The 18,369-nt window shown below is 33.8% G+C and overlaps 1 protein-coding gene across 1 annotated transcript in view; it reads left to right on the forward strand.

The window, feature by feature from the left end:
- Nucleotides 1–18,369, forward strand: part of LOC124372612 (zinc finger protein 358-like) — a 58,868-nt gene that overhangs the window by 28,804 nt on the left and 11,695 nt on the right. Inside the window, 1 exon segment of the mRNA XM_046831016.1 lies at nucleotides 6,302–6,477. Coding sequence (XP_046686972.1) covers nucleotides 6,302–6,477 — 176 coding nt within the window.

Consider the following 18,369-nt stretch of genomic DNA (forward strand, 5'->3'; position numbering starts at 1 on the left):
AAGAAATGAAAGACAAAATTAATTCTGAGAAAGAGAGGAAGCAAGCTGCAATAGAAAAAAAAAAGAATTGGAAGCACAAAAATTCCAGGTTTTGTCCGACGCCAGGAAAAGGGCAGCTGAGTTAGACGATAAGATACAGGAACTTAGCAAAAAGTGCAAATCGTAATTCACTTTTATTCTAGACATTTTTATCAATTTCTTTATTTATGTGTACAAATATAATTTTTTTTGTATAAACTGGTACCAAATAACTTTTCTTATAACAAGTTGTATATAATTTTTATACATTTAACGTTTATATGTTATTTTAATTTCAATAAAATTGCCTTTTCTTATGTACTAATTAAAATGTGAACCTGTGATTATGTGAAAATTTTCCTGTGGAAGAAATCGATCGAAATAATAATAATAATGTGTTAAACAAGAAAATAATTTAATAATCACGCAAGTGTACTTCATGGACTCAAACGAGTTAGCCTTAGCCAACGTACGAATCCTGTCACCCTGCATCTTGTCTAACCTGTGTCAACAAAGTTCTCTTCAGATTTCAACAAACTTGTTAGTTAAAGAAAATTATGAGCTATGTGCATGCTAATTATATTGAAATTTGTCTTTGTCATTGCTTTGATGACTGTTATGATGATGTTTTGTAAAAAATAATATGCCTTGTTATATTTCATTATGTTAGCAAATCGCACATAAAATCGGGCGCCGCTCGCCGCTCATTGCTTGCGTCGTAACCGAAGCCTATTGTTATTTCGTTCTTTTAGACGTTTCCGTCAATTGCTGCACGACCAATGACATCGTTAGTCAAATGGAAAGAAGTTTTATATTGTATTTTACCGCTCTCTGCCGCGTCTGTAGTGTTTACGTCTCAACTTCGCCCCTCTCCAACACGATTTTGTTTGTACCGGTAACGTTGTTTATGAAAACTTTCCGACCTTGAATTTTAATTTTTTTAACCGTGAAAACCGTGAATTAGCCGTGAATTTGAGTATTTAGATTGAGTGGGAACCCTGAGAAACTCATATGTGAAATGATACTATATGTCCTTAATAGTCAGTGTTCATCTTTTAATTTGAAAGCTTTGCATATTATTAATTATCAACATTTTTAGGAAACACTACGTTTTGTACTAATTCTCAATGTGTTTTATATGAAACCAGAACAATCTTTCCGTGGTTGCTAATTTCATCAGTCAGATTTCGGGTGGATTGGATGGGTCGCAGTGCACCATGGCTGCGTTGTTTGATCTGTCTGAGGCATTTAATTGTGTGATGCTTAACACTTTGTTAAACAAGCTTTGCTTATATGTTTTATTAATGAGGATAAGTTCCTAATTGACAGATTGCATTCAGCTGAGAGTTATTGTAAACGATGATATTGAACATACTTCAAGCTGGAAAGAGATTAAGGCAGGAGTTCCACAAGGATCGATATTGGGTTATCCTATAGTTTGTAAGTCACAAACATTTGCCAGGAGGAAATGTACATGCTCATTGCATTGATTGCCTGAACTACCAGAGTATATCAGACAATCACACTCATTATTTGCAAATTTTACCTACATTTTACAATTACATGGTTATTCTTTAGCTATTTTTCAGTTTAAATCTTCTCTAAAAGCTGTGGTGAAATGTATTTTATATTCAAAGTTAATTTTAGAACAATTTGAGTACTCAGGAATTTGTATAGTTAAATTTAAAAAATATATACAGTGGAGTCCCGCTAATCCGAACACGTGTAATCCGAACGTCGGTTAATCCGAACAGGTCCAGGAGGAATTATTTATAACGATAATGAACAGTTATAGGAACTATTACATAAAAAATGAAAATGGGTGCATCATTTCGTACATAAACAAAGAAAACTTTAATTAAATAGATCTCGAATCGATCTGCTTGACATAACACTGTCTGAATTCCAGCCAAAGCCTGAAATTTTATTCTTAACTGAGCATAAATGCTCTGAAAGTGATTTTGCTTACCTAAAAATTCCAAATTATGAAATAAGCAGTTATTACTGTAGAAAAACCACAGTTGGTGGGGGAACAATGATACTAACTCGTAGTAACAGTAATATTAAAGTAAAACCAATAATGTACCCTCAAATTAAGTCTCTGCTTAAAGACAGAGAATTTGAATGTTGTCTTTCTCAACTCTTTTTTGGTGATAACTCCTACTTACTAGTATGTATTTATAGATCTCCATGCAAAAAGTATGATGATTCCTTCCTAACTAAGTTTGATTCTCTCTTAGGCACAGTAGCAAAAATACATGGTAAAAGTAATATTGTAGTGGGAGGCGATTTCAATATAAATGTATTAGAGCATAGCAACACATATATAGAATTTGTAAATATTCTGAAAGCTTTTAACCTTTATTATTTAGTTGACTTTCCTACTCGAGTTACTGATCACTCCAGAACTGCCATTGACAATTTTGTAACAAATATAGATAAAAAACTTACTTGTGTAACTGGCATAGTAAACTGAAATTTCTGACCATGATGGACAATTGTTGGAATTACACAATGTAAAAACAAAAAAGTACATCCAATAGCTTTTATAAATTTAGTAGAAACATTTCTGAAAAGCAGTGTAAATGGATTTGTGAAAGTTTTGGAGAGAGAAAACTGGTTGGATATGTATTGTGCTCCTGTTGAAGAAAAATTCAATGTTTTTTATACCACATTTATGTATCATTTTAATGTACATTTTCCTTTAACCAAAGTCAAAATTAATGCAAATTGTAAATCTTGGATAACTGACAGTATTAGGAATAAAAAGGCTACATTAGTTAATTTAAGTGCACAGGCTAGGAGTACTAAAGATAGTGATACCAAAGAAAATGTTAAAACACATAAGGAAAGAACTAAAACAGAATGTCATTTTAGAAAAGAAAAAGTTTTTTGACAGAAAGATTGAATGCTCTACTAACTTGATAAAATCAACCTGGCAAATAATTAATAATGAATTGGGTAGAAAGTTAACTGGTTGTAACTCAGAATTACTTCTGAATGTAGATGGTAGACAAATTTCTGATCCTTTATGTATAGCCGAAAGTTTTAATAGCTTTTTCTCATCAACTGTAGAAAATTTAATTTTACCAAACTTGCCTAATAACCTTGTTCTAAATGAGAATTCCCAAACTATAAATGTTCAAATGAATAAGTCCTTTTTACTTTCAACCAGTAAATTCAGATGTAGTTAGCACCATAATTGCCTCTCTCAATAATAAATTCTCATCAGGCCATGATGATGTGTCTGTGGTTGTCTTAAAACAATGTGGCAGAGTTATCAGTGGCCCTCTGGCTCATCTCATTAACTCCTCTTTTGTCACAGGTATATTTCCTGATCAAATGAAAATTGCCAAAGTTGTCCCAGTTTTCAAGAAGGGTGACCCTCATGATGTATCTTGCTACCGTCCTATTTCTCAGTTATCATGTTTTTCAAAAGTCTATGAGCGAGTAGTGTACAACCAATTTGCCTCTTATCTAGAATCTAATAGTTTTATTTGACAAGGAACAGCATGGTTTCCGATCTGGCAAGTCTGTGATTACAGCTGCAACTGATTTTGTGCAGTCAATAATTGAAAATATTGATAAAAAGAAAAAAGTGGCTGCCATTTTCCTTGACCTGAGCCGAGCATTTGACAGTGTCTCACATCCTAAATTACTACAGATTTTGGAAAACCTCAATATTGATAAAAAAACAGCTGCTTGGTTCAAATCTTATTTAACAAACCGCAAGCAATATGTTGAGATAACAAAGCAAAATGGAAAACAAATCAACAAAATCCAATCAAGACAACAGTTCATAAAATATGGCGTCCCCCAAGGTTCCATTTTAGGCCCTTTGCTGTTTGTTTGCTATCTGAAGGGATTGCCCAGTGTGGTCATGGGAAACGGGCAAATTTGTTTATATGCAGATGACACTAATCTTCTTGTAACAGAGGACAATATAAAACAGCTTGAAATTATCATCTTTTCTTAATATTTCCAATCTTATTCAAAATATGGCCCAAAAAAATTTATTAGTCAATTATGAAAAAAACACACCTTATGCAATTTTTCACAAAACAAAATTCAAATAAAGAGACCAACCTTAAAATCCTAATAGAGAATCATGAACTGGATCAAACAGACAGCACAAAATTTCTAGGGTTGACGATTGACAAAAATTTAGACTGGACAAACCACGTAAATAGAATTTCATCCAAAATATCATCTGGATTATTTGCTCTGAGAAGAATGTCAAAGCTGAGCAATCTCAAAACATTGAAAACAATTTATTATTCACTCATTCATTCTCACATAAACTTTGGAATTAGCCTATACGGGGGGACAGTCAAAGCAAATCTCAATAGAATTCTGAAATTACAAAAACAGGCTGTCAGGATCATGTTAAATCTTAGATGGAGAGACTCAGTTAAAATTTATTTTTGCTCAGCTACAAATTCCAACAGTATTTGCCTTATATATTACTGCCACAATCTTAACTGCAAAAGAATGTATTGAAATATCAGATTATCCTACTCAAAAATACAATACCAGGAATTCCAGATATAGAATAATTGGGCATCATAATCTTGAGTTCTATAAAAAAAGCCCAACCTACGTGGGACTAAAATTTCTTCAAAGATTACCTTGCCACATTAGATCGGAACAAACCTTGCCAAAATTTAAGAAAAAATTAACAAGTTACCTGACAGCAAAGGCACTTTACTCAATAGAGGAATTTTATGAATCAGAGGGCCCATTAGTTAGTTCATTAATTTGAAGCTTATTTTTAATAATTTAAAGTTCTCTTTAATTTGTAATATGAACTTGCAGAAATATAATGTTTATAGATTAACCATTATATTTTATGTATGGCTATTTTAAATTGGAAAATATACCCAGAATTCTAATTTGTTAATGTAAAGATTAGTCAATTATATTGTATATACAATGCTGACACTATTCATGTATAAAATGTATACAAATATGAATAAAGAGATTCTTATCTTATCTTATCTTATACAGTATTTTATTAAGACAAATTGTGTACGGTACAGTACATAAATAATGAAGTTAAATACAGTACCAAATTGAAACTTATAGGTTAAGTATGAGTTAAATTACTGTATTAAGAAGTGAAATCAAACAAAAATTGGACGTACAGTACTGTATTATTATTGAGTACAATATTAATTGTTAAAAGACATAAATTCAGTTATTGTCTTCTGTCGCATTGAAGAGAGTCTATTGGATGACGCGTAGTTTCGTACAACTATTGAACGCATGGACCCGTACAATATCCAGTACGCTCACACTAAATACGGTAAATGTGCTTGGTATTCTCAAACACGTTTATTTGTCAAGAAATACAATGCAACAGTCAGAAAACATGTTTTAATAAACAATGTTGATAATTCTATAACAAACTAGACCCATTCTCAAGTTTAAAACCGTATTTTTTCTGTAATTCTGGCTAATCCGAACAATCACATAATCTGAATAGGGCTCGGTCCCAATTAGGTCGGATTAACGGGACTCTACTGTATACAGTTAGGAACCAATTTATTTTATTACCCTGCCAATCAATGATAAAAAATCTATTTTTTAATGGTCTGTACCAAAATGTGATTCACATAAGTCACACTGTAACTTCTATTTTCTTGGCTGAATCTAATATAGAGTGAAACGTTCTTTCTCTGAACCATGAAAGTAGCCAAATTGTATAGATTTATGGTCTGTGCCAAAATGAGATTCACATAGGCCACATTATAACTTCTATTTCCTAGGCAGTATCTAATATAGAGTGAAACGTTCTTTCTCTGAACAACGAAAGTAGCCAGATTGTATATGTTTATGGTCTGTGCCAAAGTGAGATTCACATAAGCCACATATTGCTACTGTTGGATGAGACTATCACTTGAAACCATCAAGTGTAATGTGTAAAGTTCAATCTTTAGGAACTGTTTGTTTTACTGTAGAATATTTTTATTATCTGTAAATGTAAGAGTAAATGTAACAAATGTAAGATTACAAACAAAAGAAATAACAGCACCAAAGTAGAACCTTTTGATAGAAGTTCTCTTTTTAAACTTAGTAACAAGTACTACTGATAATTATTATATTGCTTGGGTAAACACAAGTAACATCGGGTAAGCTTGGTAACATTGTTAAGTAGAAAAACATACCCCTTAGTGTTTAATTTTTTAAAAGTAACTCTTGCCTCTAAACTTACAAGCGAGGTACTGAGCAAGTTGGGACAACAAGCAAGCGAGCTACTGAGCAAGTTGGGACATGTTGACAGGTGTGTCACGTGTACAAGACGACGACACGCAAGAAGCTGGAGAGCCACTGTCGGATACACAGTGAGGAGCGGCCATACAAGTGTACAGAGTGTAACAAGGGCTTCAAACAGCGGACACAACTCATCAACCACACAGTCTCGGTACACAACAAGGACAAGTGCAACGCACCTAAGTGGTACGTATCAGGTCCAGTACTCGCAGTCGCAACAAATCTTCCTTACTGTTATAGGTACAGAATTAAAAATAAATGGGTTCATTTCAAAAATACAAATCAGATTGATAATATTTTGTTTCACGACAGCAGTTTGCTGCTGATTTTTCATCATCAGTATCGAATTTTCATACTATATGATTTGGCCTACTGTATCTGTCTTTTCAGTGAATTAAATTCCAATCTTTTGTCAAATACTTTCTTCTTAAAACCTATTGTAGATTTCCTCCCTTTACTCCAGTATTATATATAATTAATAGTTAGATCTTATTCAACTTTAGAAGTATTTAGAGAATGTATATATTGGGCGTCCCTTCTAACGGGCTAAGCGATAATCGTTTCTTGTTTACCTAAATAAATTTAATACTTACGCCATTCTTAGTTTATATGTACAACTCATTAACCCATTGCGGATCGTATTGTTGAGGCGCGCAGACACCAGCGGGTGTGAATTAATTCACGGTCAGCGGCCGCACGAACAGCAATGGTGTGCCACATCGTATTGCTCACTATTGTATACTAGAAAATTCAGCTGCGAAGGTATTCGTTCAGATGGAACATGGGCCTGCTGGGGTAATCCGTGATGTAGGAACGAAAACACGCGAGCAAGGTTACGGCGTGGCAGGGATGATGTCTGAATCATAGTCTAAATAAAGCGGCTCGGGCGAATCGATTGCAACATAATAATAATAAATGCGTTTATTTTTTTCTCTTTTTTTAAATACATGTAAATACAGTATACAACAATGTACAGATTACAGAGAAAAAAATATACCAACCCAAAAAGAAAATAATCTTGCACTTGGGTGGGAGCCATCATCAGCTTCTTAATTTAATTTTTTTAATAATAAGCAGCAAACCCAAGTTCTATAATAACAATATGAAAATACAAACAAATAATAATAAACAAACTAAAATTACTCTTAACCATCAAATTAACACATTAATTAGAGAATAGTAAAATAAAATTTCTAACAAAAAGCGGAAACGAATGTTCTCTAATATTAGCATTACATATCAATCTTATACATTTTTTCTGAAGGACTATTAGACTAGATAAATTTGAAACATATGAACCACCCCACAATGACAATCCATACTCCATCCTAGAATTAATCAAAGAAAAATAAGCCAGTCTCATAACTGAGGGAGGACAAACTGATTTCAAATGAAAAAATGCCCTAAGTGATGACCGTAGAAAATTTTTCAGAGAACCTATATGAGGTTTCCACGATAAGTTTTCATCTAGAGTCAAACCTAGATACTTAATCTGACTACATTTATCAATTACGCCACAATCACACAGATCCTTGCTGCAATTTATTGAATGTATTCTTAAGGCTGTGCCAAAGATGCCGGATTGGGACAAAGAAAAAAATCATATATAATGTTTTTGATACATTCGAGGATAATTTATTACAAGCAAACCATATAGATATTTGATTTAGGTCATCCTGCATCCTTGAATATAATTCATCAACTGTTGACGCACTATAGGAAAATGCTGTGTCATCAGCAAATGCTGTCACCTTACCATTGAAATTTCCAGAGTAAAAGTCATTAACAAAGATTAAAAACAAAATAGGCCAAGAACTGATCCCTGGGGGACTCCAAAATGTAGACTTTCCAAGCAGCTGGTGCTACTGTTTATTTTGACGAATTGCTGTCGACCAGTTAGGTATGTCTTAAACCAATTCAAAGGGACACCTCGAATACCAGCAGATTCCAATTTATTTAGCAGCAACCCATGATTAACGGTATCAAAGGCTTTACTTACATCTAAAAATAAACCAGCCACTTTGTTACAAGAAACATTATTCAAACCGTTATATATATCTTTAAAAAAAAATGCTGCAAAGCCAGCTCTGTACTGAGTCCCTCTCTAAAACCAAATTGAACTTTAGAAAAAAATTTATTTATTTCTAAAAACATGAGTCTAACTTTAACTAATTTTTCTAATAATTTTGATAAAACTGGAAGTAAAAAAATTGGACGATAATTTTCTACGAAAAGCCTGTCTCCTTTTTTTAAATATACATATTACTGTAGCAATCTTAAGCACATCCGGAAAGCATCCTGAACTAATACTTTTATTAAATAGATTAAGGAGTACAGGAGACAATTCTTCTGACATTTTAAATATTAACCTTGATGATAACAATTCAACACCAGTACTTTTACTCAGCGAGAGAGACTTAATTTGTATTTTTAGTTCTGTCAGTGTAATGGGAAATAAAAATAAGGAACTTTCATTAATAAAAGGTTTAAAATTTGTTAAACAAAGGTGCTTAACCCTTTTAGCCCTGGCGTCCGATATATCGGACAGAGGTGGTCTAGCTAAAATGCCCAACGTCCGATATACCGGACGTCTCGAGAATTTAATGTAGCTGGCTAATAATATGTCCAAATGCCATCAGTTTCGGTATAGTAGTCGGTGAAGAAACGGGCTACATGCAAAAACAATAAACCTTCCAATTGGCATCGTATTTCGTCGTCATTGAGCGTAGTTTATTTGTCGATGTCAGTTGTCAGACGACTTCAGTTGCATTGTTGTTGTATGCTGACTTATAACCTCAATTAGTTTGCGTGATTGAAAGCGGTTGTTTTTCGTGTGATTTATTGTATTATTAGTAAAAAAACATGAGTAAACGTCGTAGAGAAAAGTTACCAGTGATTGAAAACACTTTGATAAACACTGGTACTTTGGGATTATACCGACGACACCCATACATGAATCGTTATTTGACATTTTGCTTCTACTGATTACTAGATTAGCGTAGAACAATATTTCGTCAATATAAAACAGGAATTGTCTTATCGCAAACCCCTCCCCATCCTCAGACAGAGGTCAAAATCGAGCGGTCTAGTAGATAAGTGATTGCAGAGTCCCGCCACGCGGCCTGCCGTAATCGGGATTCTCGAGAAAGATAAGATAACAGCGACAAAAATACCGATCACAATACCTGGAAATGCTTGTTGATTAATGGAATGTTAGTTCTGTTACTCAACTACATTGTTTTATAACGTTCTAAGTTCATTGAAAAAGGTTTAAGCGTTGAGGGCATATAACGGAATCTGACCCCATTCCCAAAGTACCATAAAATGTATATATTGTAAATATTATTTCTTTTACTTTTTTGAAAAATTAAACAAGTTTTAGTCTTACAAACCATTACAATTAGTTTGTGTTATTTTACAATTGTTATTATTTCAAAAGTGCAAAAACAAGTAAACAAATATCTGTATACTTCTACTGACGTGTATGTGGAAATATATGAAGAAGTGCTTATGCAGCAATACAATTAATTGGATATATCTCCTGCATTTATCAAGGAAAGTTCTTAAAATTTTGTGTGTAGTAAGAAATATGTGTACAACAAAATTGCTTCATTTTTCAGGGGCTACAATTTTTTTTCTACCGTTTATGTATGTCCAAACTATAAAAAATAAAAAAAATAAAAAAATTTTATGTATAAATACGCTAAAAAAACAAATCATTCTGTAAAAGAACTTTTTAACTATTACATCTAAGAGTACACTTATTTGTGAACAATTTAAAACAAAAACCTAAAAATTATCTTCAAAAATAAGAAAACTAGATGAATTTTCCCTCAATTCTGCACTACGGTCCCTTATCGCCATGGGCTTTCTGGCAAGTCCATGGAAAAATGGCTGGGGTTAAAAGGGTTAATATCATCGGTGATATATTGAAATGAATCAACTAGGTTATTAGGAACATTAACAAAATAATTGTTAAAACAGTTAGCAATTTCACAACTATCAGTCATAAGATTATTATTGTTCTGTAATGTTATTTTACTTCTACTTGATGAATTTCCTTTTATAATACCATTGACTGGATGCCACAGTCGTTTTGAATTGTTTCTGTATTCTTGGAACTTACTAATGTAATATCTGTCTTTAGTTTGTCTCACCCATGTTGATAATTTATATTGAAATTTATCAAAATTTTCCTTATTTTTTGTACAGGGATTTTTTAAAATGATTTAAATAACTTATCTCTAATAGAAAACGCCTTAGATAATCCAACACTCATCCATGGTTTTAACATTTTAAATTTAACATTAGTTTTTCTGCTGTATTAGTATATTTATTGTTATCAATCAAAGTAGACAATTTATCATAAAACAAATTAAATGCCAAATTAACATCAGTGATCTCCAAAATATCCGACCAATCACTCTCCAAAATATCAATGCCAAGTCCTTTATAATCAATGAAACATCCATAATGAACTCTTCTTTCTGCAATTCCAAAGTGAGTGAAATCCATTATGCACGCCACTGATCTGTGGTCAGTTACATTTGTTTCAATCACCGATACTTTGTTAGTTTCATAAACCTTGGAACTAAACCATATGTGATCTATACATGAGGAGGAAATACCCTGCACTCTCGTATCTAAGTCAACAAGTTGTTGAAACCCAAGACTAGCCATTGAATCCAAAAATTCATCACTAAGGCTATTTTCCGACTTAATGTTAATATTAAAGTCACCCAAACATATAATATTATCACAATTAATTTTTGATAACGAGCACGTCAAATCATGAATGACATCCCTTGCCAATGATATATGCCAACGATATAAACCAAGAACATAAAAAGAAATATTATTTAAATGACATGAGACCAAAACCACATCACAACCAGGTATATCACATTCACACAGAACCGATGTTATAGTCTAGTACACTCAGTACCCAGTACCCAGTACAATCTTCTAGCACACCGAACGACTCAGTTTGAGAAGAAACCGTCATACATGGGAACCAAACTTCACAACCTCCTACCTCCAGATCTGAGAAGCAAGAATGAAAGAGAGCTACCACCTGCATTACACAAATGGCTTATCGAACGTCCATTTTATTCTATGGAAGAATTTTATCAACAGATTTAACTACAAGTTATTTTCTTGTTACTGTTATTATTGTAATTTGACTTAAATACTATTCTCAAAGAATATGTAAATTAAAGAATTTTGATTGATTGATTGATTGATTGATATAGACTGATGTATATAGACAATGACACCACTACTTCTCACAGCAGAGTTGCAAGATGCAAATATTTGATAACTATTAATATTATATAAAACAGCTTCTTTCTCACTTACCAACCAAGCCTCAGACAATACAATTACTTGAGGCTTTACCTGCAAGCAATTTAAATAAGCAATAAATGAATCAAAATTTTTGTTTACACTCCTAATATTTGTGTGCCACAATAATAAACCCTTTTTCTCGCTATAAAATTGATTTACATCATTAATGCTCTCTAAAAGTGTTGAACTAGACATTATTTACAATTTACAACAATTTTTACATTAAAAACAAGAACATAATCAGTTATACAACAGTAGACATAAAACACTAGTAACTTAACCACAATGATTTCATACACACATACAAATAAATATACAGAAAAAATTACTTGCAATTGTATATGTGCATATAGTAACAGCTAGATTTACATTTAAGAAACATTGTCTGACACAATACAAATCAAGAATACAAACAAATTTTTCTAATTAAATTATTATTCTGTTACACCAAAATAAACATCAAGTTTTTCTTCTAAGCTTAAAACGGATATGAATTATTTGAATCAGAAAGACAATGCATAAAATTAAAATAAAATGATGCTTCTCAAAGCAAGAAATATTTAAATATAAAAATAAAACAACAATCTGAATCCTTATCAAAGGAGACAAAACAATATGTGAGAAAAGAATATTGATTTTCTACAACATGGCAATAAGAGAATTTTGCTTGAGGTGATGAAATCATCATGGCCATTGTCTAGACTAAACCCACCAACATGTACATCTGCGTCGTTTAGTTGTGTCACTAACCTCAAAAGTATTATAATAACAACTCAGGAAAACACCCAATCAGAAGCTCTAAAAAGCAGAGAGTAAACTCATATGAATGATTTTTCAACTTCGACATACAACTGCGATCTGTAGGATATTTATAAAACTTTTGAAAACTCTTAAACGTAGACCGTTGTTAAATACTCTTAGTCGACAAGTGAAGACGATCGCCCGATCTATCAGACATTAACAGAACTATTAAGAGGGAAATTTAAAAGCAGACCGCTTTTGCGACCTGAGCTCGTTACCGTGCGTTAGCCCAGCTCGTCAGTGATCCGCAATGGGTTAATAAGGATAATTTTAATTTCATTATCAATGTGTATATTTAATAAATAATTGTAGGTATAAATTTGTAGTAGATTTTATCAAGTAAAAAATGGCTCTAAGACAAAAAGTGGGGCAGGATTGAGGCCCCTATACTGCTCTGTACGCGCAGCCTTCAGTCTCACAGGGTGTCTGTAGTCAGGGAATTTTAACTATATAAGTCATGGCATTTCACGATTGACTGGGAAAATTGTCCAGTTATTCTTGTAGGGTGGTCACGAAAGTCCCAGTAGTTATGAATTTAAATGAGGGTTCACAGAAATTACCAAAATATCATGGATTATGGTTTTGTCACAGGAATTTTCTGTTTAAAATATCTGTTTTGTGTCATTTTGATAATAACTAGTGATTTAGTGTCGATGTCAAATCTCGAACCTACAGAATCTTGAACGAAGATCAGGTCCAAAAATCGATCAACGGGATCCGACAATAGAATCTGGGGAGACTTGCTGTGTCATTAATTATCAGTTATTCTTCAGTATACAAATTATTTTATTCATGAATAGAGTTTTTAAAATAGTACTTTGCTTGCAATTAGTATTATATTTACGTTCATACATCACGTCTATTACCTGCTACTACCTTACATGTGTCATCTGCTAAACAGTGTAATTGAATAAAATTGTCAAAAGTTTATGTTCAGTTTTTACAGTGAATGGGCATGTAAGTGTATCAAACTGTTTTAAATTGTAAGTTCAGTAAGCACCTGCTACTACCTTACATTTTGTGTCATCTGCTAAACAGTGTAATTGAATAAAATTGTCAAAAGTTTCTGTTCAGTTTTTACAGTGAATGGGCATGTAAGTGTATCAAACTGTTTTAAATTGTAAGTTCAGTAAGCACCTGCTACTACCTTACATTTTGTGTCATCTGCTAAACAGTGTAATTGAATAAAATTGTCAAAAGTTTCTGTTCAGTTTTTTACAGTGAATGGGCATGTAAGTGTATCAAACTGTTTTAAATTGTAAGTTCAGTAAGCACCTGCTACTACCTTACATTTTGTGTCATCTGCTAAACAGTGTAATTGAATAAAATTGTCAAAAGTTTATGTTCAGTTTTTACAGTGAATGGGCATGTAAGTGTATCAAACTGTTTTAAATTGTAAGTTCAGTAAGCACCTGCTACTACCTTACATTTTGTGTCATCTGCTAAACAGTGTAATTGAATAAAATTGTCAAAAGTTTCTGTTCAGTTTTTACAGTGAATGGGCATGTAAGTGTATCAAACTGTTTTAAATTGTAAGTTCAGTAAGCACCTGCTACTACCTTACATTTTGTGTCATCTGCTAAACAGTGTAATTGAATAAAATTGTCAAAAGTTTCTGTTCAGTTTTTACAGTGAATGGGCATGTAAGTGTATCAAACTGTTTTAAATTGTAAGTTCAGTAAGCACCTGCTACTACCTTACATTTTGTGTCATCTGCTAAACAGTGTAATTGAATAAAATTGTCAAAAGTTTCTGTTCAGTTTTTACAGTGAATGGGCATGTAAGTGTATCAAACTGTTTTAAATTGTAAGTTCAGTAAGCACCTGCTACTACCTTACATTTTGTGTCATCTGCTAAACAGTGTAATTGAATAAAATTGTCAAAAGTTTATGTTCAGTTTTTACAGTGAATGGGCATGTAAGTGTATCAAACTGTTTTAAATTGTAAGTTCAGTAAGCACCTGCTACTACCTTACATTTTGTGTCATCTGCTAAACAGTGTAATTGAATAAAAATTGTCAAAAGTTTCTGTTCAGTTTTTACAGTGAATGGGCATGTAAGTGTATCAAACTGTTTTAAATTGTAAGTTCAGTAAGCACCTGCTACTACCTTACATTTTGTGTCATCTGCTAAACAGTGTAATTGAATAAAATTGTCAAAAGTTTCTGTTCAGTTTTTACAGTGAATGGGCATGTAAGTGTATCAAACTGTTTTAAATTGTAAGTTCAGTAAGCACCTGCTACTACCTTACATTTTGTGTCATCTGCTAAACAGTGTAATTGAATAAAATTGTCAAAAGTTTATGTTCAGTTTTTACAGTGAATGGGCATGTAAGTGTATCAAACTGTTTTAAATTGTAAGTTCAGTAAGCACCTGCTACTACCTTACATTTTGTGTCATCTGCTAAACAGTGTAATTGAATAAAATTGTCAAAAGTTTCTGTTCAGTTTTTTACAGTGAATGGGCATGTAAGTGTATCAAACTGTTTTAAATTGTAAGTTCAGTAAGCACCTGCTACTACCTTACATTTTGTGTCATCTGCTAAACAGTGTAATTGAATAAAATTGTCAAAAGTTTATGTTCAGTTTTTACAGTGAATGGGCATGTAAGTGTATCAAACTGTTTTAAATTGTAAGTTCAGTAAGCACCTGCTACTACCTTACATTTTGTGTCATCTGCTAAACAGTGTAATTGAATAAAATTGTCAAAAGTTTCTGTTCAGTTTTTACAGTGAATGGGCATGTAAGTGTATCAAACTGTTTTAAATTGTAAGTTCAGTAAGCACCTGCTACTACCTTACATTTTGTGTCATCTGCTAAACAGTGTAATTGAATAAAATTGTCAAAAGTTTCTGTTCAGTTTTTACAGTGAATGGGCATGTAAGTGTATCAAACTGTTTTAAATTGTAAGTTCAGTAAGCACCTGCTACTACCTTACATTTTGTGTCATCTGCTAAACAGTGTAATTGAATAAAATTGTCAAAAGTTTATGTTCAGTTTTTACAGTGAATGGGCATGTAAGTGTATCAAACTGTTTTAAATTGTAAGTTCAGTAAGCACCTGCTACTACCTTACATTTTGTGTCATCTGCTAAACAGTGTAATTGAATAAAATTGTCAAAAGTTTCTGTTCAGTTTTTACAGTGAATGGGCATGTAAGTGTATCAAACTGTTTTAAATTGTAAGTTCAGTAAGCACCTGCTACTACCTTACATTTTGTGTCATCTGCTAAACAGTGTAATTGAATAAAATTGTCAAAAGTTTCTGTTCAGTTTTTACAGTGAATGGGCATGTAAGTGTATCAAACTGTTTTAAATTGTAAGTTCAGTAAGCACCTGCTACTACCTTACATTTTGTGTCATCTGCTAAACAGTGTAATTGAATAAAATTGTCAAAAGTTTCTGTTCAGTTTTTACAGTGAATGGGCATGTAAGTGTATCAAACTGTTTTAAATTGTAAGTTCAGTAAGCACCTGCTACTACCTTACATTTTGTGTCATCTGCTAAACAGTGTAATTGAATAAAAATTGTCAAAAGTTTCTGTTCAGTTTTTACAGTGAATGGGCATGTAAGTGTATCAAACTGTTTTAAATTGTAAGTTCAGTAAGCACCTGCTACTACCTTACATTTTGTGTCATCTGCTAAACAGTGTAATTGAATAAAATTGTCAAAAGTTTCTGTTCAGTTTTTACAGTGAATGGGCATGTAAGTGTATCAAACTGTTTTAAATTGTAAGTTCAGTAAGCACCTGCTACTACCTTACATTTTGTGTCATCTGCTAAACAGTGTAATTGAATAAAATTGTCAAAAGTTTATGTTCAGTTTTTACAGTGAATGGGCATGTAAGTGTATCAAACTGTTTTAAATTGTAAGTTCAGTAAGCACCCTTTAGAAGTTTGATATATTAGATTTTAAATGTTACTTTTAATGAAAATGATGCATTTGTGTTTTTCTCTCTTGGAAGGAGATTGGGTGATTGATAACGCCATACAAATATTTTTTTAATTAATTGACTCTTCTTTGGATAGAAAAACTCTATTTTACTGACTAACCCAGTTGTCAGCTTAGCCACTAAATCCCTTGTGGTGTATTGCAACCTCTAAATCTTACTGAAAACTTATATTCTGGTTCCAGTCAATAATGCAAATTTAATCATTAATGAACATCAAGGCAGAGGCTCTCGCTGAAGGTTGCTCCTACATTTCAAAGATAAACACAAATTTTTCTATTTTGATTCTCTTGACATTGAAAACTATTCAGTGAAAAATATAAATGTAGACAGAATGGCCAAACACTTGGAACTAGAGAACACAGCAAAATTGCAAAAATGTTCAACCCCGCAACAAAATAACTTAAAAGATTGTGAAATTGTTATGTTATTATTGTGGAAGTATTGATAGCAAGTATCATACAGGGTTTGTCCGGAAAGTAATAGGACTGAGTCGATTTAAAAAAATGTATTGAGCCAATCGTTACAATTCTTTAAAAACTTTCAAAATAGGCTCCTTCTGCGTCGATGCAGCGCTGCCAGCGCGATTTCCAAGCATTGAAGGCGTCACAGAAGGCATTCTCCGGAATAGCCTTGAGAGCCGCGGTGCAAGCTGCTTGGATCCCCTCTGTCGTCTCAAAATGCTTGCCTTTCATCGGCCTTTTCAGGTGAGGAAACAAAAAAAAGTCCGGGGGGCCACATCTGGGCTGTAGGGCGGCTGTGGAAGAGTTGGGATGCCGGCCTTGGTCAAGTAGCTGTTCACAAGAAAGGCGGTGTGAGCCGGGGCGTTGTCGTGGTGCAACTTCCAGTCGGCGGCTGCGATGTCTGGTCGGACCCGATTGACCCTTTGTTTGAGTCTCTTGAGCACTTCCACGTAAAACTTGGCGTTGACGGTTTGTCCAGGAGGAACAAATTCATGGTGAACGATGCCTTTGATGTCAAAAAAGACAATGAGCATCGTTTTCACTTTGGATTGGCTCATTATTGCCTTTTTTTGGGCGAGGAGACGCCGGCGTGTGCCACTCGGAAGATTGCCTCTTTGTTTCGGGATCGTACTCAAAGATCCACGACTCGTCACCTGTGATTACATTATGCAAAAATTGGGGGTCACTTTCACACATGTTCAAATTTTCTTGGCACATTTCCACTCGCCGCAATTTCCGGTCGTCAGTGAGCACTTTTGGGACCATCTTCGCGCACACACCTTGCGCATGTTCAAATGCTCTGTCACAATTTCATGAACCACAGATTTCGGTAAATTTAACATCTGGGCAATTAAACGAATGCTTAGTCGACGGACTGAGTTCAAAACATTGCGCACACACGAGTCACATTGTCAGTGTTTGTCGAAGTCGAGGGTCTTCCCGCACGGTCTTCATTAGCGACCTCTTCCCGGCCCTCCAAAAAGGCCTGGTGCCACCGAAACACACTACTTCTTGCTAAAGCAACATCTGGGTATGCCTGCTTGATCATATCAAATGTCTCTGTCGCAGATTTACCGAGTTTCACACTGAATTTAATCGCGTACCTCTGCTCTAACGAACGCTGCATTTTCGGCTTGTACCACTCACAGAAACACGTCACGCGAAAATGCCTGTCCTGACTCTCCAGGTGCTCCGAGACAACTGACCAGCCGCTTGTTCGTTCGGCAGGAATGCCCTCTACCGAATCCAGTCGGTGCGCGCATGCTCCGAAGTACAGTCGCGGCGGAATAAAATCAGTCCTATTACTTTCCGGACAAACCCTGTAAGTCGGGGAAATGGGGAGCTTCAGCTAAATCTGCCACATTTCAGCGAGCTCGGTGTATGGAGTAAACGTGCACAACTTGTGTCAATATTGTGTAACAGAAAAACTAAATATAACGGACTGTTGAATCTAGTTCATATGATGATAAAGGCAATAAAACCTGCCAAATATACAATCAATGACAGTGCAAACACACAAGTG

The sequence above is a fragment of the Homalodisca vitripennis genome, unplaced genomic scaffold, assembly GCF_021130785.1.
Source record: "Homalodisca vitripennis isolate AUS2020 unplaced genomic scaffold, UT_GWSS_2.1 ScUCBcl_3630;HRSCAF=9281, whole genome shotgun sequence".
NCBI lineage: Eukaryota > Metazoa > Arthropoda > Insecta > Hemiptera > Cicadellidae > Homalodisca > Homalodisca vitripennis.